Source organism: Camelus ferus, chromosome 13, assembly GCF_009834535.1.
Source record: "Camelus ferus isolate YT-003-E chromosome 13, BCGSAC_Cfer_1.0, whole genome shotgun sequence".
Lineage (NCBI taxonomy): Eukaryota > Metazoa > Chordata > Mammalia > Artiodactyla > Camelidae > Camelus > Camelus ferus.
Genome location: NC_045708.1, coordinates 24,783,434 through 24,809,861, shown reverse-complemented (window position 1 = coordinate 24,809,861; position 26,428 = coordinate 24,783,434). Strand labels below are relative to the sequence as shown.

At 35.8% G+C, this 26,428-nt stretch overlaps 1 protein-coding gene across 4 annotated transcripts in view; it reads right to left on the bottom strand.

Moving 5' to 3' along the window:
* ZMYM4 (zinc finger MYM-type containing 4) overlaps positions 1-25,780 on the bottom strand; it is a 145,644-nt gene extending 119,864 nt beyond the window's left edge. The window contains exon 1 of one of the 4 annotated variants that reach the window (XM_032495893.1): positions 25,478-25,780. In XM_032495893.1, the coding sequence (XP_032351784.1) occupies positions 25,478-25,516 (39 nt within the window). In that variant the 5' untranslated portion in view covers positions 25,517-25,780. Of the gene's footprint in view, positions 1-25,278; positions 25,391-25,473 lie in introns of those variants that run through there. The other 3 variants (XM_032495894.1, XM_032495897.1, XM_032495895.1) reach the window with 3 other exon arrangements.
* Between the last annotated feature and the right edge of the window lie 648 nt (positions 25,781-26,428).

Genomic DNA, 26,428 nt, shown 5'->3' with positions numbered 1-26,428 from the left:
AAATGCAAAATGTAACTGTGCAAACAGCTGAATTACAACATTACACATAGATTCATAGTCTCATCAATTCTAATACAGAAGCAATGACTAGGGAAAAATGGGACCCTGAAGCTTGGAATGGGAACATGTGGTCGAAACAGAATGAAAAAGATAATTTCAAATCTCCAGCAGAAGTAACTTACCATCCTGTAACTAAGAACAACAGCCTTCCTTTGCTTGAAAATCTGTCATATCCTTATGTGAAGCAAATGATTTGCAGGAGGATGTTCCTCCTCCTCAAGACCAACCACAACCACCCCTGTTGCCACTAGACTTATAAATCCATTGTAATGGGACAGCCACACACTTATGACCTAAGAGGAAATAGTTTACACATCCAGAAATGCCAAGGTTTTGCTAACAGATAAAGGCAAAAAACCTGGGGGATGAGTGAAAATAGATGCTAAGGCTATTTACCAAGGAGGTTAGAATTCATTAGTATAAGTGACATTACTACAGATTCTGACTTTAATGTGTTAGTTTGTGCAACTAGAGGTGGCTCTGTTGGCTTACTTGTTGACTGAAACTTATATTCAGCATTAGATGATAATCCTTAGGGAAATGCAAATCAAAACTACATTAACAATGAACATTTAATGAGGTTGAGATACCAGAGTTGCACTGGCATTATGCAGAAGGGGAAACCCAAAGGCTTAGGGAGGCAGGAACACTGGAGTGGATTTATCCTCTTCAGCTTGTACACCTACTACTCAACTACATTCTCTGAAAAGGCCCAGGAGACACTATTATTAGTGAGGAGTACTATATACTTGAAAAGCTGTGTGGCTGCTCTCTTTTGTAGGTCAGGTATGATTATAGGGAATGTTACCACTGAGATGGGCTCCCTGATTTCACTGAGGATAATGGGATCCCAAAGTAGCAAAGGCCAAGGTGGCAGCACTTAACCTCAACGATAAGGGCAGTAGGGACATACCAGTAATCAGAACACTTTGGCTTGCATGGATCTTTGGCAGTGGCTAACTGATCATGATGTTCCTAGGAATGAAATACATGGGCAGTTTAATCTACATACCAGAAAAATGTCTAAATCTGGTGGCCAAAAACCAACTCAGGTAATCAGTTTCCAAAAGTAGTCAATTCCCAAACCCACTGACTTTTTGGACGGGGTGGGGGGGGGGATATGTGGGGTTTTTTGTTTTTTGTTTAATTTACAGAGGTACTGGGATTGAACCCAGGACCTTGTGCATACTAAGCATGCACTCTACCACTGAGCTATACCCTCCCATCATTGCCTCTTGATTGAGGAGAGACTGGGTCCTCTCGAGGAAGGACTGTGCGCCATACCACAAGTTCACACCATAAATCTTTCTCCAAGCCCTCCCCTAAGGGACCTACAGCCACTTAGTAGAACAGTGGTTTTCAATCAGGGGCAACTCACTCCTCAAATCTAGAAAATTTGGCATATGTCTGGAGGCATTTTTGGTTATCACAACCAGGGAGTTCTACTGACATCTAGTGGGTAGAGACCAGAGATGCTGCGAAACATCAACAATGTACACAACAGCCACCACAACAAAGAATTACCTGGCCTTAACAGCCCTGACATGATCTAGACAGTTGTCTCCCTGAACTCATCTCCTACTACTCACCACACTGCTCACTCAGCTTCAACTACTGCCTATTTGTTGTTCATAAAATATGCACAGTCCTCTGCTGCCTCAGAGCCTTTTCCCTTGCTTGTTGTTCCCCCGACCTGGAATATTCCTCTCAGATACCCATATGGTTCTACTTCACCATTTTCTTCAGATTTTTGCTTAAATGCCACTGTTTAAAATTGCAATGCCTCTACCACCATAGCATACCATGCCCCATTTTTTTGCTTTATGTTTCCTTATGCTCCATTTTATTGCTTGTTTTGGTGGGGAGAGGTAATAGGTTTATTTATTTATTTTTTTTAATGGAGGTACTGGAGATTGAACCCAGGACCTCATGCACTCTACCACTTGAACTCTGCCCTCTCCCTGCTCCATTTTAAATGTTCTATATTGATTATTTAATTAGCAGTTATCCCTCCCAATACTAGAATGTAAATGCCTTAAGAGCAGAGATTTTGTTCATTTTATTCATTACTGTATCCTCAGTACCTACAATGGTTCCTAGTGTGTAACAGACACTCAAACATTTGTTGAATAAAGCATGAATGGTAGAGGAAGGGTATAGCTCAGTGGTAGAGTGCGTGCCTAGCATGCACAAGGTCCTGGGTTCAATCCTCAGTACTACCATTAAGAGGAAAAAAAAAAGGCATGAATGGTGACTGGATGGAAATTAGGGATGTGGAACACTGAGGAATTCTAAGATAACTCTTAAAGTGGTGATTTCATCTGCCCAGTACCCCATTCTTCTGAAAACAGTCATTCTGTTTGTCAGATATTCAAACACTTTTTCCTTTTTAAAAATGTGATAATTTTTTCAATGTAGTCAGATCTATCATTCTTCTGAAGCACTTTTTGGTTTTTTCTTTTCAGTTTATATATTCTCCATACCAAGATGTTATATTTATCTCTATTTTTGTAATAAAAAAGAACAAATCTGACTCCATATTAGATCTGTTCCTTTGGCTTTAACCCTGTGCTGTTTCCTAGACTTAGTCCCGCCAATTCTGTACCTTTTCTAAGACTGTTGCCTATAGACTGAAATATACAGACAGCCTACTCTCAAGGCTCTGACCTTTAAGTGTACTAACACTTTTCCATTCATATAAAGATAAACAGTTGCAGAATAGAAAATAACATTTGTTTTGCTGGAGGTATACAGGGATACCATGACCTGATCTACAGGACAGTGACAAGAACAAAGGATTCCAACACCAAGAAGTTTGCAACAACGAACTACACTCCCTCCCCTTTTCAGTATAAAAGGAGCCTCAATTCTGACCTAGGGAAGATGGTTCTCCAGGGCATTAGTCTCCCATCTTTTCAGTCTGCTTATTATGCCCCAACACCTCATCTCCCTATTTGCTGGCCTGTCATGCGGTGAGCAGAATGAGTTTGGACTCAGTAACATTTTCTTTGGGTACTTTAATAGTTTTTTCTCTTATATTCATATATTCAATCCCGCTAGAATGTGCTGTGGAATCTGGAGTGAGAAAAAAAGTATCAATTTTTTACCAAAATGACTGTCCAAACACCATTTAATGAATAATTTCTAACTATATTCTTATAGATATGAGTCTACTCATTGTAATAATTTGTCTGAGCATTCATGTATCAGTACTATATTCAAGATTCTATACAACAAGGTAACCACCTATCCCCCTACTCCTCCATTTTCCCATTATTACAATGCATAACTGTTTTGGCTGTCTTTCACATATCTGTAATTCCTAATGAAATGGATCATCACTTTTCAAACTCTACCCTGTTCACCATCAAAAAGAAAAAGAAAATCCAAAATCCCATTGGGATATTGGCTGAAATAATAACTTAATTTTTATAGAACATATATTTTCATAATATTGGGTTTTCCCATCCAGGAACATCATATATATTGCTCAATTTTTTTTTCAAGAGTCATCAAATCATAATAGTTATAGGTTCTCTGAAATTTGGAGTCATACAGCTTGAATAGGTTCCAATCCCATTCATCCTCACTCTGGACAGCTAAATAACCTTGACAAGGCATTTTACCACTCTGTTATCCACAGGCAGAGCCTTATGTTATAGGGTTATTTTGAGGAGTAAATGAGTTAAGATTCATGTGCTTAAAACAATGATCAATAAAAATTAGTTGTTGTTGACATTGCTATTATTATCGTATTATTATCACATCCTTAGGTAAAGTCATATCACTTTCGTTAAGTCTCACATATTTCTTATTAGGTTTATACCAAGCAATTTTAAACTTTGATTGCTCTGTGAATCAATCTTTTTTAAAAATATTATTTTCTAACTACGTATCTCAAGTTACAGGGTTTTGTGTGATTTTTTACTGTTTATTTTATAGGCACTTTACTATTCCCTACTATAGTCCTAATACATGGTCTTCTTTTCCTCCAGATGGTTTTCATTTTTGCATTTTTACTTTTCAGTCCTAAATATTTTTTATTGATACTCTTGAGATTTTCACATAAATAACTGTATCACCAGAAAATAATCATAATGTTTTCCTCAACTTTCCAAGATCTACATCTCTCATTTCATTTCCTCATCTAACTATATTGCCGTGAACTTCCAAATCAGTAATAAGTAATTCTGATAATAGCAGGCATCTCTTCTAAATTTCAAGGAATGATTGTTGAATTGTTGAAACATAAATACTTATGTTTTATTATGTGAAGGAAACAACCTCTATTCTTAGTTTTATAGAAAAAGGCTTTACTGGAAATGAATACTAAACATCTCAAGGTCTTTTTCAGCATCTTTGTATTAATCTTTTCTATATTGGCAAATATTTTTAAAAACATGAAAATAAGCTATTTCTTTTTTTTTTAACATTTTTTATTGATTTATAATCATTTTACAATGTTGTGTCAAAAATAAGCTATTTCTAAAAGGTTACAAAGGAAGATTAGAAACTTGGGGAGTTGTTCCTTGACATTATTTAACATTTCTTAAACACTTATTGGCTTACTCAAGTTTTCTACTTCTTCAGTCAATTTTGGTAACTTACTTTAGAAAAATCTTCCATTTCATCTAATTTATATATGTATCATCATTAAGTTAATTATACCTACATTAGTTCAACATACTGTGCCTAATCTGTTATGGATATGGCCTTTTCTTCTCCTTAATACTATTTCTTATTTTTTTCTCCTCTCAATTAGACTTGTCAAAAATTTCACTTTATTGGTCTCTTCACAAAGCATGAGCTCTTACTTTTATCAGTATATAGATTTTCTATTCCTTAATTCATTTTCTCTAACTCATTATTTTCAACTTTATTAATTCTTCCCTTGGGTTTTCCTCAGGTTCTAACATATAATGTTAAATATGCAATTCATATTTTTTATACCAAAAGCACTTAATGTAGATGTTTTCTTCAGAGTATAGCTCTGCTCATATCCTAAGCTGTGATATGGCACACTCTCATTATTATATTCTCTTTTCTTACATTGAGGTATAATTGACATATAACTTATTGTTATATTCTAAACAATTTGTAATTGAAGTTAGTTTCAACTTGTTTAACCCTAGAGTTGCTTAAGTTTAAAAATTTCCAAATGGTTGGATATTTTTAATTGACACTTTACTCATTTCAGCTTTATTGAACTGTGGTCAAAGAGTATAATCTCTAAATTTTAAGGTTCTAAAACCTGCAATCTTTTTCTGAAGTGTAAATTATGATCAATTTCTGTAAATGTTCCACAAGAGTGTAAAAAGATGGCAATGTTTTCCCCACAGTATACCAAGTTCAATTACACTTCAGTTTCTCTAAACCATTTAAATTTTTGTTTTATATATTTCAGTGTAAGGTTTGTTGATACATAAAAATTTATGGCAGTTACATTCTCAATGTGGATTATATCTTCTACAAAGATAAAGTCAGAAATTTGTGAGTTAATTATTTTTGCCATGAATAGTTTTAATATTAAAAATCTAATTTTTGCTGCATATGCTTTTTACATTGTTTTATTTTTAACTTCTATTAGTTTCATTTCATTTTAGGTTTCTTATGCACAACATAAAATAGAGATCATATTCAATAAGAGAATCATTGTCACTTAAGCTTTTTAAATGGTCTTCAAATGAGTCCAACTATGAACATGCAAAAGACCTAGGACACAGACTACTACACTGGGTAGAAACTCCAAAGAACCTTTCTAAATCTAAAAACAAAGACCATATAACTTTAAAAAGTGATCAAGTGTTATGATCTCTAAATACCATTTCCCTTTGAAAGGAAAAGGACTCCGATAAGAGATGGCTGATTCCAGGCCTGAAGCAGGGAATATACATATGCAGATAAGGCTGCCTCATCTTGCACTAGAAAGCATGGATATTATCAAAGACTACTGTACTCATGACAAAACAATTCAAGAGCTAATTAAGGAGGATTTTACTGACCAAAGATGGTACAACAGACTGACACAATAAATAATATATAAATCAATTTTTAATGATTTATCATGATTGCTCCCTCATTCCTCCCACCTCAAAAAACAACCTTCATTGGTCACTTGTGGAGGCTGTAAGGACATCAACTTATTCGTAAAAATAGCAAATAAAAAAACAAGCATTTATCTGTATTAAGAATATTTCAAAGTAATAAGGAAATGAAACAGTTGATAAGGGAAAGTTCTTCTCTATAAAACGATCATAGCTATAGGGATTAGTACAGCTCAGTGGTAGAGCGCATGCTTAGTGCAAGTTTCTGGGTTCAATCCCAAAAATTTCCACTAAAAAAATAAATAAAATAATCATAGCTAATAGATACTAGAAAAAATAAAAGAATTAGGAAACCATTTTATAACCCCTAATGAAATAATGAGTCAAGAACTAATTATCAATGAATGATAAAACCATTAGGTCAAAAATTGAAGGGAAGGGAGGTGCCAAGATGGTGGAGTAGAGAGACAGCTCGCCCTCTGCCACAAATACACCAAGAATTACATCTACAAACCCAAAGAATCACACAGAACACCTACTGAGCTCTGGCAGATAGTCTCTCGCTTGGAAATACAGAAGATTCTCACAAAATCTGATAAGCAAGTTCATACTGTATAGCATAGGGAACTATATTCAATATCTTGTAGTAATTTACAGTGAAAAAGAATATGAAAACGAATATATGTATGTTCATGTATGACTGAAGCATTATGCTGTACACCAGAAATTGACACAACATTGTAAACTGACTATACTTCAACAACAACAAAAAAAAAACTGAAGGGGAACTTTTTAATATATGGATTAGGCTGATATCACCTGAACTAGGATTGTCATCATTAAAAGTGATGTGGTAGATAGACAGACAGACAGACAGATAGGTAAATAATAAATAAATAAATAAATAAATAAATAAATAAATAAAGTGAAGTGCTTCCACAAGTGGTGTCACAGGAAGAATACAGCACCACCTATGAAGAATTCTTTCCAAAAACAAACAAAAATTAAACCTGGATCTAATCACAGTTCAAAGAGCTTACAGGTAATAATGAGAAGTAGAGGAACACACTCACTGACACCAGGATATAACCAGCTAAACCCAACATGTAGGAAGTGCTACAGAACAAATCATCCAGTATCTTCTAAAAATAAATGGCATTTTTAATGGGGAAATTTATTGATTAAAAGAGGCTGAAGAGATATAGCAACCCACAAACTCTGTTTTAGCAACACACAAATCTCATTTTACCTAACTTTTGGAAACCGTTTCAACACAGTTGAGCAGAGTATTAGGTGATATTAAAAAATTACTGCTGATTTTGTTCAGTGTGATAATGGTATTATGGTTGTGTTTTTTTAAAGAGAATACCTTTAGAGATACATACTTCATGCATAAATAGGCGAAAAGAAATATGTCTAGGATTTGCTTTCAAATATCACAGGGAAAGAAATGTAGGAGAAATAGATGAAACAAGAAGCAGAGTTGATAAATCTTTAAAAAGATGAATGATGAATACATGAGCATTAGTTGAACTATTTGCTCTACATGTATGTTTGAAAATTTTCCTAACAAAGGTTAGAAAAAGAAGTAACCAAGTAGAAATCTCTTAAATGCAGAGCTGTATTCCTAACACTAAACAAGCAGTTTTTTTCCAAATAAAACTTACAACAACCCTAAAAATAACTACTTGGAGACCTTTCTGTACTACTTTCTTCCAAAAAATGACAATTAAACAAATAAAGCAAATCTTCCTTTGTTACTAGACACAGGACACTTTTTTCCTCTTCACTGTGGTTGAACACTGCTTCTTTAAAAAATTATTTTCCATATATAAAAATCATAGTAAGGAAAGTATTTACTTCTCTAATACATTATGTTAAGACACCAAACATGAAAACTAAAGGTCAGTAAACATGCATCTTTTCTTTCCTTTCTTTTTTTTAAAACATGCATCTTTTCTATAACTATCTTTAGAGAAGCATTTCAACATTGACATAAATTCATGAAAAACCATATCAAAATCATATAAAAAAGCAAGGAAGTTACTATGATACACTGGAATTCAAGAAATTCTGAGAACATCAGTCAATTTTAGGAGAACAAAAGGGTTGAATGAAAGAATAAGCAGAGCAAACATTTGCTGCTTTAAATAATTCAAGTGTCAAATAGAATGGAAAGTAAGAAAAGAGTAATTAATGTTTATTCCCAGTTCCCACCAATGATTTCTAAGGCTTTCATGACACTATCCACAGCTCCTGCTCTTTCCCTTTTGCTTCTAGAAATTACTATCTAGTGTATTCATGTGCACTAACCTACTGAAACCTACTAAGAGTGAGATAGTGTCTTTATTTCCATTTTACCCAGAAGGAAACACAAACTATGTCACTGTTAACTACCAGGGCCAAATTCTACTATGACCGTGGTTCCTACTCTGCAATCTTCCACTTTCTCCCCCATATTCTAGTTCAGAAGATCGGGGGGGGGGGGGATGTTCCCAAGGGGATTCTGAAGGAGACTGCTAATTTTAAAAAATACACCACTGTATGTTTTCTCCTGGGTCCTCTAGTGCTGTCTATGTGCTGATTCCCACAAAATTAAATTTGTGTCTTTGTGTATATATGCATTCACCAGCCTCAATCTCAATTTCTACTCTTTGAAAAACACTATTAAAATAAAGATGAGCCATAGACTAGGATAAAAATTTGTAAAACACAGGATTTCTAACAAAATATATAAGTAACTTTCAAAACACAATGAACGAAACATATATGATCCAGCAATCCCACACTTAATTATTACCCAAAGGAAGTGAAAACATATGTATATATAAAAACCTACAGGCAAGTTCAGACCGCTTTCTTCTGTTAAAAACAAAATGTTACTGAGGACATAGTTCATTATATTACTCAGTGTCTCCTACTGAAGATTAACATCTGAAATTACTTTTAGAATCAGTGCCAGAAAACAGTTTCTTAGCATATGCAGTAATGTTTGCTCCATTTGATAATTGTACATATTTAACTAATCATATTCTCTGATCAATCACATTAGAATTATAGTATCTGTATTTTCCTCTATCATGGTCCTTCTTTCAATCTTTATAAATATATGTGTGTATATATATATATATATCACACACACATATATGTATTTTTTGTAAACTGCCTCAAATTAATTCTAGAAAGAGATTAAGTCTGAACAAATATAAACAAAGAAATTACACCCAACATAAAAAACTCTTTCCTTATTATTAATTTTCTTGGAAATAAGGGTTTTTTTCCCTTTTGTATACTTTGTTTTAAAATTTTTTGAAACAGCCAATTGCTAAAGGTAATATATTCTTGCTAAAATATTGTCTTTTAAAAAAAAAAAAACCTCTAGGTGACTATTTATTATGACTTTATTCATGATCACCCAAAACTAGAACAATACAATGTCTTTCAACTGGCAAAGAGATAGAAAAAATTATGGTACATCCATAAAATGGAAAATTAGTGACCAATAAAAAGGAACTGCTGACGCATGCAACAATATGGATGAATCTCATTATGCTAAGTGAAAGAAGTAAAACTCAAAAAGCTGCATAATACTGTATGATGTCATTTACATGACTTTCTGAAAATGCAAAACTATAGAACAGAAAACAGACCAGGGGCTAGAGTTAGAAGACTGGCTGTAAAGGGGCATGAAGGAATTTGGGAGTTGATGGATAGACAGTTGTTCTATATCTTGACTACAGTGATAGTTATAAACTAAATGCCTTTGTCAAAACTTTATTGAATTGTACAATAAAAAGGGTGAATTTTACTCTATATAAATTATCCCTCAATAAACCTTAAATATATATTCTTGAATCAGTAATTTCACTTCTAAAGCTACAGACAAAAATTACATATATTGCTGTTTGCTTTAGCCTCCTCTTCCTGTAACAACTTTAATGAGATATAATACACATGCCATATAATTCACCCATTCAAAGTGCACAATTCAATGATTGTTAGTATATTCAGAGTTAAACAACCATCACCACAATCAATTTCAGAATAGTTTCATCACCCTAGAAATTTCAAACCCTTTGGCCCTCACTACCTTGTCCCAGCATTCCCTTCAATTTAGCCCCACTTTTAATAGGGAAAAATAATTTTTTTAATTTGTTTTGTTTTGTTTGGGGAGGTGAGGGGAGGGAATTAGGTTACTTATTTATTTACTTTTAATGGAAGTACTGGGAATTGAACCCAGACCTTATGCTAGCATGCATTATACCACTGAGCTATACTTTCCCTCCTGAAAAAAATAAGAATGGGAGAATACTCCTACATTATGGGTTATCTATACCACATAATATTACAAAGCCATTAAAATTATGTTTATAAGGATATTTTTAATAACAGAGGACTGTGCTTAGGATGAAAATTTAGGTTAAAAAACTCAAGAAACAAAATTGAACATATGATGTCAATCATGTTAACATATTGTACATGTTAATCATGTACACTGCACAGAAATATCCTGGAAAGAAATATACTGCTAAATATAGCCAGTAGTTATGGCTGAATAAAAAATATGACTTTTTAAAAGGCACAAAGTTAAGAAAAAAGCATGTCAATCAATGCAACTGCATTGTCAGAATTTATTTAAGAGACTGGTAACACAGCTGGACACATAGATTAGAACAATTTCAACAGGCCTTCGGATATATGGTAAAAATATCTAGAGCAGTGGTACTCAACCAGAGGCAAGCTGACCCTCAAGAGACATCTGGCCATGCCTGGAGGTATTTTTAGTTGTCACAAATGGGGAGTGAGTGCTACTGGCATGCAGCTGACAGAGGGCAAGTATGCTGCTAAACATTCACAATGCACAGGCCATCTCACCCTTCCCAAAGAGGGAATTACCTGGTCCAAAATGTCAGTGGTTCTGAGGTTGAGAAACTCTGATCTACACTTTACAATGTTGTTATTTACTAATTATGAGCAATTTAGATCAGCAGACTAATCTAATGTAAGGAAATAATGGTTTACTCCTTCAACTCCATTACTGTGTGTATTCTTTCCCGGTTTTCCTAACTCAGTTTATGGTGCCACTAACTATCCAGTTTATCAAGGTGAAAACCTAGGAGTCAGCAGTCTTCTTTATTTCCCTACATTTACCATCAACAAGTCCCACTGACTCCATCTACAAAATATATCACAATCAGCTCTCACCATCTCCAACTACTCCACTTACTTTCACACTAGGATTACACCAATAGCCTCTTAACTGACCCTGTTTCACATTTTGCCCCCTGAAGTTCATCCCGTATACAACAGCAAAAGAGATCTTTTAAAGAGATCATATTTAAAAACTACAAACTGGCTTCTCAGAATTGTTTCACTATCATGTTATCCTATGCTATCTTATCTTCTTCACTACTTGAAATTATTTTATTTCTTACTTATTTTCTGTCTTCACCCTACCACTGCCACTAGACTTGAGTCTTGCCTTTTCTGTTCATTACTATTTTTCCACCACTAAAACCATGCATGACACATCCTAAATATTTGCTGAATGAACCAATCTCTCTTATACTGATGTTGGTCTATTTGCTCTATTGGAGCCAAAGGCTAACACATCTTTGCAAGAAGACTGAATCTCTTGAAGTAAACTGATATTCCCAGTGTTAGTCAGCCAAAAAAACCCAACAAATTATAGGTCATGATGTTAGAAGAAAGGGGGGGGAAATGAGTTTCTCCCCCAGATCTCAACCTGCTTCTGGGTCCCAAAGAAAAGACGTCCTCTGCTCACTAGAAGACAGGCTGGAGGCTCAGCAGGTAAATTTGCCCATTTCTCCTAGATAACCCATACATAAGAGCCAGCTATATTTGTTTCCTAATTCCCTCCTACTATACTAACTTTTAATAAAGTCTTGTTTAAAAGTCACAGCCTGGGGTCAGCCGTGTTGGGTGGAAGCAAGGAAAAATTCTGTCTCCATATTTCGATTACAGGGCCGAAACAGCACCCCTACCAAGGCTTAGCATGGTAGTAGAAATAATCAGAAAGAAACTCTCCCATAAAGAAAAAGTAAATTTCTAGGAGGAGAGTAAGAGCTGTCAGGCAACCTGCCTCTTGCCACAGGGAAAAAATCCAAAGAGTACCTATCTTGGAATAGTAGTAAGGGAGCCACCTTGTTACCTTATAGGTAAACAGATTCTCATTTTCAAAGACAAATCAGTCTCCATGTAGAAAATGAATAAGGTAGAGGAAATACCAGAGAACGAAAAGGGAAAACAAGAGAACTAGGGTGGTGACAGTAGAAATAAAGTTGTTAAAATCATTATCTGAGATAATCTCAATTTACCAATTAAAATTGGATTAAAAAGGGAAGAAGCAAGATGACTCAGAGGTTTCTAACTTGGGTGAGAGAACACAGGAAGAAAAACAGGTTAAGAAGGAATAGGGCACTCTTTGGGAGAGTAAGTACCTGCCAAGGATACAGAGTTCCATTTTAGGCATACTGAGCTAGCAATACTTGTAGGACATCAAAATACAAGTCAAAGCATATATTTGGAAACACCAATTTTGAGTTTTAGAGACAAAAGAGAAGCAAAGAAGAAATCACATAATGTATTTAATGGGTGTTGGTTAAAACTACCCATTAGAAGAGATTACCCCCCCCCCCAAAAAAAACAGGCTGAGGCAACAAGACCTATTGCGCAAGCAAAAAGAGTCAAAGATGACTGAAAAGCAATTCAAGAGAAGAACCAAGAGAATGCCATTTTAAAGAGGGAATGGGCAATAGGGTCAGATGTTTAAGAAAAATCGAATAAGAAAAGCTTTGAAAAAGCATCCAAGAGACTTGGTGACTATTAGGTCATTTCAGTGATCTTAAAGAGAATTTCAGTGGCAAAACCGAAAGAAAAGCAGATGTGGGTTGAGGAGTGAATGGGAAATACACAGCTGATACCATCTCAAAAAGATTTCAACTTCAAAAGGCTTGCCTGAGTTCAAATTGTAGTCTACAACTACCATTTCCCACTGAAAGAGACCAGGACTTCTTGAATTCCAAATCTGAGATAGTAATGTATAGGACAAGCCAAGGAACATCTTTTTGGCCAAAAAGGGAAAAATCTTTCAAGGACTACTGGAGTTAAATCAAAAGGATAGAGGTGCCTAAGTAGTTTATTCTTTTTCTAAATAAATGAAATCATTTTCTTGATTGTTCATTGTTACCGTATAGAAATAGAACTGATTGTGTGTTGATTTTTTATCCTAAACTTTGCTGAATGTATCACAGGGTTTGATTTGGGGGGGGGGATTTTCAGGGGTTTCTACTTACATGATCATGTCCTCCATAAATATAGCTTTACATCTTTCTTTCCAATTTGGATACATTTTCTTTCTTGCCTAACTCCTTTGGCTAAACCTTTAAACACTGAATTAAGTATAAATGTCAAAAGAGGGCATCCCTGTCTTATTCCTATTCTGAGGGGAAAAATTTTCAGTCTTTCACCATCGAATATGATGTTAGCTATGATTTTTCATATATAGTCTGTAGCATATTGAGGAAATTCCCTTCTATTCGTAGTTCCTTGAGTGTTGTTTATTTATTTATTTATTTTAATGGAGGTACTGGGGATTGAATCCAGGACCTCATGCATGCTAAGCGTGTACTCTACCACTGAGCTATACCCTCCCCATCTTGGGTGTTTTTAAAAGGGTGCTGGAATTTTTCAAATGCTTTTTCCCTACATTAATAAAGATGATCATGTGATTTTTTCCCCTTCATTTTATTAATGTAGTGTATTACACTGATTGTTACTTAGGGAAAATTTAACCAAGAGGTACAAGACTTAAAACACTGAGAGACTTGTACAAAACATTACTGAAAGACATTAGAGAAAACCTGAATAAATGGAAAGACATCCCATGTTCATTGACTAGGGCACTTAATAGTGTAGGAATGAAAATACTATCCAAGAGATTTACAAATTCAATTCAATCTCTAACAAAATCCCAAAGATAGCTTGTGCAAAAACAGAAAAAAAAATCTCAGATTTCCTATGGAATTTTAAAAGACCTCAAGTAGCCAAAACAACCTGGGGAGGAAAATAAACCAACAAAGTTGGAGGACTTATCCAATTACAAACTTCCTACATAGCTACAGCAAGCAAAACAGTGTAGTACTGGCACGAAAAGACATACAGACCAAGAGCTGAAAGTCCAGAAATAAGCCCTGACATAGATGGTTATTATGGACTGAAGGTTTGTGTCTTCAGTATTCACAGGCTGAAGCCTGAAACCCCAGTGGTATACTTGGAGATGGGACCTTTGAGAGGGCCCTTATGATGGAAATAGTGCTCTTATGAAAAGAGACACCACACAGCTTGCTCATTTTCTTCCTGACCACATACAAAGAAAAGATCATGAGAGGATGATGGCGAATGCCAACAAGCCAAGAGAAGAGGCCTCAGGATGAAATCTACCTTGTCAGCACTTTGATCTTAGACTTCCCAGCCTCCAGATCTATGAGAAGTAAATTTCCATGGTTTAAGTTACCCAGTCTCTGGTATTTTGTTATGACAGTCCAAGCTGATTAATACAAAGGCCAACGGAGTTTTGACAAGGGTGCCAAGATCATTCAACAGAAAAAGAAGAGACTTTAACACAAGATGCTGGAAAAACTGGATATCCATATACAAGAAAAAAACTGTATGCTTACCTTATATCATAAACAAAATTAGCTTAAAATGTATTAAAGACTAAGCTAAGGAGCTAAATTACAACTCTTAGAAGAAAACATGAGAAAAACTACATGATCTTGGATTTGGCAATGGTTTCTTGCATATGACAACAAAAGCACAAGCTACAAAAGAAAAACAGGCAAACTAGACTTCATCAAAATTGAAAATGTGGATCAAAGGACACAATTGAGAATCAAAAGACAACCCACAGAATGGTAGAAAATATTTACAACTCACATATCTGATAAGAGTTTAATACCCAGAATACATAAAGAACTCCTATGACTCAACAACTACAAGACAAATTACCCAATTAAAAAATGGGAAAAAGATTTAAACAGATACTTCTCCAAGGAAGATATACAAATAGTCAGAACAAGAAAAGATACTCAACATCATTAGTCACTGGAAAAATACAAATAAAAACCACAATGAATGTAATGTACAACATGATAAATACAATTAACACTGCTGTGATATATGAAAGAAAGTCCCAAGAGTTCTCATCACATGGAAAAAATTTTTTCGTATTTATTTAAGTTTATTATCTATATGAGATGATGCATGTTCACTAAACTGTGATAATCATTTCATGACGTATGTAAGTCAAATTATTACGCTGTAGACCTTAAACTTACACAGTCCTGTATGTCAGCTGTATCTCAATAAATGTGGAAGAAAAAAAAACCCACAATGAGATACTACTTCACATCCACTAGGATAAGAACAGCTATTATCAAAAGAAAAGAATAAATGTTTGAGAGGATGTAGAGAAATCAGAACCTTCATGCATTGCTGGTGGGAATAGAAACGGGCACAGCCTCTGGAAAAGTTTGGTGATTCCTCAAAAAGATAAACACAGAATTTCTAAATGATCCAGGAAATCCATTTTTAGGTACATACCCAAAAGAACTGAAAGCAGGGACTCAGAAACTTCTATGGCAATGTTTACAGCAGCATTTTCCACAACAGCCAAAAGGCAGAGACAACCCAAGTGTCAATCAACAGAGGAATAGATAAACAAAATGTGTTCTACACGTACAATGAACTGTAACTCAGCCGTTAAAAAAATGAAGTTCTGATACATGCTACATGGGTGAACCTTGAAAATATTATGCTAAGTGAAATAAGCCAGACACCAAAGGTCAAATACTTATGATTCCATTTATATGAAATATCTAGAATAGGCAAATTCAGTGAGGCAGAAAGCACACCAGGGGCTAGAGGTAAGGGCAATGGAGAGTTATGCCTTAATGTATATACGGAGTTTCTGTTTAGGGTAAAACAGTGGTGACAGTGGCACAATATTGTTAATGTACTTAACGCCATTGAATTATATACTTTAAATAATTTAAATGGTCAATTTTATGTATATTTTAAGACATAAAAATTTTTAAGGTAATTGTTTAAATATAAAATAATAGCAATTTTTAAAAAAGATTCAGGTGCTAACTTTAATGACCCTGTTGTAGGCTGAACTGTGGCCCCCAAAAGATATGTCCAACTAGAATCTCAGAATATGATCTTTTTGAAATAAGCTTCTTTGCACATGTAATTAATGTAAGGATCTTGAAATGAGATCACACTGGACTAGGGTGGGCCCTAGAATCCAATGAACATTGTCTTTAGACAGAAAAGAAGACACAGAGAAGGCCATGTGAAGATGCAGGCAAAGGCTGGAGTTATGCTGCTACAAAAATCAAGAAATACCTGGGGCTATAGAGGCTGGAAGAGACAAAGGATTCTTCCCTAGAGCCTTCAGAGACAACATGGCCTTGCTGACACCTTGATTTTGGACTTCCAGCCATCAGAACTGTGAGGGAATAAATTTCTGTTGTTTTAAGTCACCAAATTTGTAATGACTTGTTATGGCAAACCTAGGAAACTAATACAGATTTTGGTACATAACATTGGCATGCTGCTGTAACAGATACGCAAAAATGTAGCTTTGGAATTGGGAAAAGGGTAGACAGTGGATGAATTTTGAGAAGCATGATAGGAAAAATCTAGATTGCCTTGAAGAGATGCTTGGTATAAATATGGATATATTTATATTCACCAATTCTGGGGAAGGTTCAGAAAGAAGTGAGGAGTGAAAAAGAGAAAGCTTCTATTACCTTAAAGAATACATATACCATGAACATACGTATATTCATTGTCACATTTTTTTTGCTGTGAGCTACCACAAGATCTTGTATATATTTCCCTGTGCTATACAGTATAATCTTGTTTATCTATTCTTTTTTTTTAAATAAGTATAACAGAATGTTGGAATGCATATACTACAAACAGAATGTTGGAAAATATGTTAAGAGTGCTTCTGGTGCTTCTGGAGATTTAGAGAGAAATGAAGAATATATTAAGTGGAACTAGATGGTGATCTAGTTTCAGCAGAAGACTCAGCTGAATAGTGTTCTACTGTTGGGTAGGAAGCAGAACTTGGAAGCAGTGACCTTGGATATTTAGCTAAGGAAATCTCTAAGCAAAGTGTTGAGGTGAGTCTGGTTTCTCCTTGCTTGCGTACAATAAAAAGTAAGAGGAAAGAGATAAATTGAAGAAGAGACTGTTAAGTAAAGAGGAAAACAACTCAATGATTTGGGAGGTTCTCAGCCTATCCAGATCGTAAAGGATGTTAAAATTGGGAAATTTACTGTAAGAAAAGTGCTCTAGAGAGAGGGCCAAGGGTGTGGCTGGGCAACCATTTGCTGAAGATATTAGGTGACTCATGGATCCAATTAATCACCTCAACTTAAATCAGGAATAGACATGAGGTTATCCAGGAAAGATCTGTGAAGCACCCTCTAATTGTGTGGATACCCTTAAAATACAGAGGAGACTCACAAGGTTTCTGAGCATTATTATACCAGCAAAAACACAGCCAGCCTGCAATTAAAGGAACAGAGATCAGACAAAAAAAAAAAAAAAAAAAAAAAAAGCTGTCTGACTTTTGGAATTCTATGGGCAGGGAACAGCTAACAAAGCTACTCAGTTGCAAACATGTGCTACTCTTCAAGAAAAAGAAGACTCTAAAAACAGAGCTACAGACACAAAGGCAGAGGCTAGAGAAACAGAAGCCCAAAGCAGGGGTCTACAGTGCCTCCATGGACCAAGAGGACCTATCAAGGCACAGAGAATTATTCAGGCCTTGAAACCTAATCAATTTTGTCCTGATGGGTTTTGAACTTGATTGGGATTAGCAGTCCCTTTATTTCTTTCATTTTATTCCTTTTGGAATGGCAATGTCTACACATACGGTGCCATGATTATATTTTGGAGGCAGAAAACTTGTTTTCTGGTCACAGGTCCAAAGATAAAGAAAAATTTTACTCAAGATAGATCATACCCAGAGTCACACCTGTACCTAATTCAGATGGTTGAGATGCTAAGATTTGGGAGTTTTGGAGCTGATGACATTAATTGAGGTTCTGGGCTTAAAAGTTCATGCTGTAGTGGGTTAAAACTTTAAGGGATGTTGAGATGAGGTGAATGCATTTTGCATATAGAATAGGTGAGAAGTTTTGGAGACAAGTGGGTGGACTGTGGTAGGTTGTATTGTGACTCCTAAAAGACATGACCACCCAGAATCTTAGAATATGTGCAGAATGGGTTTAGCAGATGTCACTGATAAGGATCTTGAAATGAGATTATCCTGAATTAGGATGGACCCTAAATCCAATGAAGAGTATCCCTAAGAGAGACAGAAAAGACACAGACAGGTGGCCATGTGAAGATGTAGGCAGAGATTGAAGTTATGCTGCCACAAATCAAGGAACACAAATCAGTCCACCAGAAGCAGGAACAGGCAAGGAAGGATTCTTCCCTAAAGCCTTCAGAGAGAATATGGCCTTGCCGACACCTTAATTTCAGACACCTAGCCTCCAACACTGTGAGAAAACAAATTTTGTTGTTTTAAGCTAAGTTGTAATCTGTTACAGCAGCGTTAGGCAACTAATACAGATAACCACTGATAAAAAAAAAAAAAAAATGACATATTTAAACATCAAAAAGGATACTGACCACAATAAATTTAAATATATCAACTATATTAAAGTTCATGAGGTCACAATGATATCTCCTCCCAAACCTCACCTTTGGGATTTGCTAAGGCATCAATTCAATCTTCTTTAAACTGGTAAATAAAGAGGGAGAAATAAGCATTTACTCTGCTTTTCCTGTACAGATGATATTACAGGGTAACCAAATTATTGATCAAGGAACTCTTTATGGAAGAATTCCAGTAAATAAATACAGGAGAAATGATAAAATCACTCTTCTAATGAAATAATGGATCTAGACAACAGTCATCAATGGGTGATAAATTCATTATGTGAAAAATTAAGAAAAAACTGTTTGGATTCTGCTGAGAACCTAAACTGATCAATTTTAGTATCACTAAAGAATGACAATGACTTATATGCCCCTGAAATAATGCAACAAAAATTCATAGCATCATCTAATAGAGGGATTATACATCCTGATTAGTCCAGGACAGAACCAGTTCATGGCTACTGTCTCACTGTAATTATTAATAGCACATCTTTTCATTCTTAAAAATGTTTGATTAGAAATAAATTATATAATCACTACGCATGAATTTTTCTTTCCAAGGAAACTGAACCTAAATCTCATAAAGCTCTACCAATTCAAGTTCTCACTTTGGCTGCAGACTGACATCACTTAGGATATTTTTTTTAATATTGATGCTTAGAATCTACAAGATGAATTCTGATTTAATTGATCTGAGAAGCAAGATATTTAAAAGCTTTCCAGGTAATTCTAAAGTTTCAGCCAAAATAGGGAACCCCTGCTCTATACCTATTTTATGGGAAATATGAAGGGTAATTGAACACATTAAACACCATAAGAAGTCAATCAACCAAAATGAGAATATAGGAAATTCTCCCAGACAAATGACCTAGTTTTTTCAGCAAATAAATAGCATGGGAAAAAGTGCAGGGGGGTATGTGCGAGGGCAGGGGAGTGTTAAAGTTAAGAGAAACTTAAAAGACCTAGAAACCAAATGAAATGGTGCATCTTATTTAGATAGTGATTTGACCAAACTAACTGTAAAAAGACATTTAAACAATCAGAGGATGTGAATATAGACTGGATTAAGGAACTCCTAATTTTGTTAGATATAACAGTATTGTGGTTGTTCTTCTTTTTAAATTCTTACCTGTTAAAATACATACAGAAGTATTTATAGATTAAATAGATGTGATGCTTTAAATTTCTTAGAAATTATTTCAACAAAAAAAAAAGGAAAAGAAAAGAAAAAGGAAGAAGTCACATGAGACAGGAATGGCAAAATGTTGGTAACTGTTTAGTTATCAAAGCTAGGTAATAAGGGCATGGGGTTTCATTGTACCAATCTATATTTTATATTCTATATTGATATGGAATCATGAAATATAATAAAGTTTTTAAATTCTGCCTATAAATGTATAGTATGCATATGAGTACATACACATAATTTAAATTTATCAGACACGTTGGGAACTGTAAAGAAAGATAAACACATATGATCCTTGAGTTTAAAGAGTAGTGGGTAGTCTACATGTTGGACAAAAAGGTTTGCTCAGGTACCATCTTTGGTCAAAGGCAGAAAGAAAGCTAGCTCAAGCTTCTGCAAGGCCAGAGAGATATAAGAATGGAACTAAAATAACATTATTGTAAGTATTCCATAGTATAAGAAACTGGGTGTGGGTATACCATTGCTAAATACCAGAGATTGTACACTACCTGACTTTCAAAAGCCCACGCTCTTACTATTAGGCTGAGACATAAGAAAATGCATTTTTGGAGACTGAATGGTCAAATATTAGCAATTTTGTATAGTTCAACCTCATTCTGTGCTATAATGCCTTCCTTTCTCTTCCTTTTGCTAAAATAATTACATAGAGCTAACTCACAGAAAAATAATCAGAATATTTGAAAGGAAATGTCAGTCTTCTTTAAAAAGTGGTTGGTCCCCAATACAGAACTCGAAAATACCTTCTAAATATCCAGGGAATTGCAATTTTACATTTATTTACTTTTATTTTCTTTAGTATATAATAAAATCATTCCATTTTCGAAGGAAACATAAGCTTTATCTTTAAAATAAATCACAGGTTTAAAATATTTAGTGTATATTTCTTAAAAATAAACCTATGAGTTGCAAAGATACGTTTTAAGGTTATCTCAAGATGTATTTCTTAGGCAAAAAGTTAATTTAATTGTTCTTGAGAAGTAATTTACATCAATTTGACTTAAATATAATTCAATGTATTTTAACAACCAAAAATTCCAGATAATGAATTCTGGATCTATACTATTATTTACGTATATTACCATATACCATAATATAGTAATAATTAATGAATACATATTAATTATATTATAAAGAATTCTAACCTATACTATTTATCAAACAGTACAATTTTTCAAGTTGCACTTGATCCTAGTTCAGCCTATTATATCATGATCTTGAACTCTCTTTGTGCTGCAGTTTCCTCATATATAAAATGGGACAATAACAGTGATTACTATTCTTGGAATTAATGAGAATTAAAGGGTATACTACACATAAAATATTTAGAATAATGACTGGAACTTAAATGTTTATAAATAACAAGTTTTATCATTATTTACAGAAGGCTCTGCTAGTTACAAGATGGGCACTGTGAAAACAATTCAGGATCATTATCAACACTGGAATGGTCTCTTCCAAATACTCTTTACAAAGAGCCAATGCATTCTCAAAGCAGATGATTTACATTGTGTACACGTGAACCACAAATACTTCTAATGATATGTACCACTGTGTATTTAAGTAGCACATTTAACAAAAAGATGAAAGATAAAAAGCTCATTAAGGAATTAAGAGGGGTAAACCTTTTGCAATTATTTTATTATAAAGTATTAAAATAACAGAAATCCAAAACAAAGTTTCTCCATAATCCCATCACATGATAAAATCAATGTTTTCGTTTGTTCATGTTATTGTCTATTCCTTGTCCACACGTGTTCAATTTTTACATATTAATAACAACAATACAGATTACGTTTTCACTTAATATCATACCATGAGTATTTTTCCATTTTAGAAAATTTCCCCTTTATTCTCCCTTTCTTTCTCATCCCTACCTGCTGAAGGTAATCAATGGTAACAACCTGACATGCATCCTCCACAACTTTCTCCAAGCTCATATATATACAAGTATAAACACATATGTGGGGAGGAGAGAAAGATCAGTTTGTTTTTACAAAAATGGAAGCAACTACTTATACATATGCTTTCTCTTTCTTTTAAACATACCAAACATACATACCTCAAATTTAATATACAGAAAAGTTTAAGTATAAAAATGGATACAACTTACTAGACCAGGTAATAACACATATATTCACAAATGTTGTATTATTTTGTATGTAACCCTTGAAAAGATAAAGGGATTTCACCAAAAAAAAATTGCCACCGGATTTATTTAGATCTCATGCTTCATAACAGTTTATGATAACAGCCATGCATAAAATAATTTCACTATCTACACGCCTATCTAATGAACTTTAAATTTTACAAAATAAAAATTTTACAATCTTAAAAAACAAAATTTATAAATATCTCAAAATTATCCTGACTTTAAAAGTAAGAAAGTATGAGTGTGTGTATAATACTGGCCTTCATACGAACCTGGTTCTCTCTATTGCAGAGATGATGGATATAGTGCTCACCCACCTACATACTAAGCTTCCCCATGTTTAGAAATTGAGAGAATGGCATTCAGATATAGCGTGAATACAATCAAATCAATCTTAACCAATTAACACCAATTTTCTTAAGTGCCTACAAAAGGTAAGACACCAGGAAGACCTACAAAGAATTTAAGATTGTTAACCCAATGGTTTTAAAACACACACTCTCGCCTAACTAAAATCCATAACAATCAGAAGATTCTTAAATCTGGATGCACAGAAGAGAACTTTGAGGTATAAAGAGTGATATGAAATTACAAACCAGATTAACTTAGTCCCCAAGCCATAGAGCCTCTACCGTAACTGGTAAATTTTCTTACCAAAAATCAATATAAGTCTTCTGAGTTCCTATTATGTGGAGGTCATAGGTGTTAGCGATGCAAAAATCAATACAATGGCCCTACCACTATGGAATTCACAATTCAGCAAAGAGTCAAAATATATAATCCTAAATGATCATAAATATCATGTATCACAGCACAATGCCGACCATGTAGTTCATCAACTAGCACAGGAGTTCAACAACTTTTTGTGACTTAAGATTATAAAGGTCAAAGGCAGTAATCATAAATACAATACTATGTCATCAAAGCAATTTCAGACTAAATAACCTAAACTTATTACTAGGCCTATGTAGTTTGTTTAATCACCTCAAGGCAAATAGTCAAATTATTTTAAAAGATACTGTAATCTGTACATAGTACCCACTAATCTGCTTGGAGTACACATATGGCATCCACGTGGAGTTTAGTGCGTGCTCACACGCACAAAAAATGTGTACCATGTGTACTATTTAAGACAACCATACTGGGCATTCTAGTCAAATGTCAAAAACAAAATGGATTACAGAGCCTAAAAGATAATGACTGTAGCCTTCCTTCACAATGAAACTGGCAAAATAATGGGGAAAACCTGTACAAGTGCTGTGTATACTACACATTGTTAAAAATAATACAGTTTAGACTGCGACCAGTATGCCACCTTTTAAGTATATTAAAAGAGAAAGTATTTAAAATCTAGTTGAATGTGTTACCAAAATGCATAGATTTTCTAGAACATTCTGTCTTACACAGTGAATGACAACAGCATTAGGAGCAACTAGATTCAGAGACCTCCTTGAATAAACATTACACATCTAAGGTAATTTAGTCTATATATTTTAATTGGTGGACCATATGCCATATGCCTTCACTCAAGCATGAGGATCCAGTTTAAAACTGGCTCACAGCTTGAAGAACAACTTAAAATTTCAAAGCATGTGCATTCCATACCCAATATTTATACTAACTATTTAGACATACTATCATACAGCTTACTTTGTCCTATGTATGACTAATTATTGCATGAGGAAGACCTGAAGTTTTATAAACCTAAGACTATCAACATTAAATTTTAATTGCTCAATACTACAAAGAAAAGCACTGAAAGAAGAACTGATGAACAGATAAAGTGATAGATGTAGATTAACAGATTAACTATACTAAACAAGTATAGTAAAATGCTAATGGTAGAATCTAAGTAGTGGCTACTATGGACACTCCCTGCACATTTTTTCAGTCTTGCTGTTTAGTTAAAAACGTTTTCCTAATAAATTGTTGAAAAAAATACTATTTGACACTTCCTTGGTTATTTACCATTCAAGCTTTTAAGGAGAGAAACACAGATTTCAAAAACACCCATGTGGCGCCCAACGTAAGCACTGTAGTTGGGACAAACATGGATTCAAATCGCAGCTCAACCTCTTAACTAGCTATCTGACCTGATCTAAAGTAACTTACTTAACCCTTTTATGTCTACCTTTCCTCATCTGCAAAATGGGTTTTACATAATTGATGTGAGGTTTAATTCTTCCTATAAAGCACCGTGTCAGGCACATGGTAAGCCCTCAAAATGTTAGCTGTAATATCATTATGAGATTGCCAATTTTACGATAAATCAAAAGGGCATTCTAAGTGAAGATTAAGCAGTAATTTTTTAGGCGGTTGGCTGAACATTAATTTGATCATTTTGAGACCGTTTCCAACAAGGATAATTACTTATAAGAAACTTTCTGCTTTAACACGCTAAGCGGGCAGAGGGGGCTGGGGTGTGTAATAGGAAAATCTGAAAAATACTGCTCAATCGACAGAATAGTATTATTCTCCATCTGAAAAAAGAAATCATTCAGAATCAAATAAAAGTTTCAAGGCAAACTTTAAAAGGCATTCAACAACTCCTACGTAGGATTGGCTTCACCTCTGCAAGTTGGTTGGGTACATCCTTGTTATGACAAAACTTGTCACACTCTTCCACGTTAATTTTTGGTAAAGAAACTAGACTAGAACATGACATTTATAGTTGCCAAAATCTTTCTCCCAAATCAGGACATGCCAACGACCCCACTTCTCAGGTAAGAGCACCATCTCCACCTTGGTCCTGATAACGGTTATGGGGGGAGGGGAAAGGAGGCAGGAAAATGAATTCGCGATGGTGTTACTGAAAAACCCTCTTGGTTATTCTTCATGAGACCCCTCCACGACTTATTCCCGCCACCACCACCCCCTACCTGACCTCTCTCCTATTAAACTTCCAGCCTCTGGTTTACTAAAGATGCACTTAAGTACCTGACACTCTCCGTCCTCTAGCCCAGATAACCCACCCCGCTGGAAAAATTAAAAAACACAAACAACAGCCCCCGCCCCTCCCCCTCCCAACAAGCCGCAAATCTTTGTCCCACCTGCCAAAAGACCACTCTCAGCGCGCTCCAGACCCAAGGCTGCCTCAGTCCTGCCCGCAACCTTCCCCGGACCGGGCCTCGGCGACCCCTCCACGAGCCTACGCTTGGCCCATTCCCGGCCCCGGCCCCGGGACGCAGCCCCCGCCCCGCCCCCCGCCGCCCGCCTCCCGCCGCCCGAGTTCTGCCTCACCTCACCTACCCTCTTTCGGGGGCCGGACTCCACCTCTCTCTCCGCCATGTTGGGCCCCGCTCGGAACCGCTGCGGCTCCCAGCGCGGTGGCGGCGGAACCTCTCGAGCCCCCGGCCCCCGCCCACACTGCAGGCACGGCCGCCTCGCGGCAGCTTCCCCGGACCTGGCCGGGCCTGGCGCTGAGAGTGGGGAGGGGGCGGATGCCGCGCGCCGGGTCGGAGATCTTGAGATCCCACGGGTGCGCGCGTAGGCTGTAGGGCCTGCCCGGGAAAGGGGGGGTTCGGGACTCGGGGGGTTAATGGCCTCCAAGGGGCCCCGTGAGTAGGATTATTTTCTCTCAGAGAAATTCCTCCGCCTGCGGTTTCTTAAAGGGATCACCAAACCAGCCCCTTGCGCGCGCCCTTGATGCGCAGGCGCACCCTAAGCCCCTCCTTCCTTTCCCACCAAGCCCCCGGTCTTGAGCGTGCGCGTTAAGTGGCCCAGGGTAGGCCAAATCCTGCAAGTCTCTTTGCTGCCAGCAGCTGCTCCCACCACTCAACTATGGCCGCTTCCTTAAAGGGGCCATGACGCAGGGATGAAGGAAGAATGAAGGAAATTAGTGAAAGGGCTATCTGGAGAATTGGGTGAAATGTCAGTGAGGGGTCCAGATCACCATCTGACACCTGACTGCAGAGGTACCATTGTAAAGGAAAAATGGTGTAGAGCTGAAGTTCACAGTGGACCGCTGAATGTGAAGTATCCCAAGCAATGAAGGAACAAGCCAGTCATCTCCAGAAGATCCAGCTTTCCTGCCTGTAAACAGCCTGATCTGAAACACAGGGCATAGAATATTAAAGGCCAACTCTGATAGCCTAACCTCAAAACCAGAGCCTCTGGTGATTTTGAAGACTGCACCACAACTGGAGATAATTTCCTCAATAGTAATTTGTCCTTTGAATATCTAAATCAAGAGGAATCATA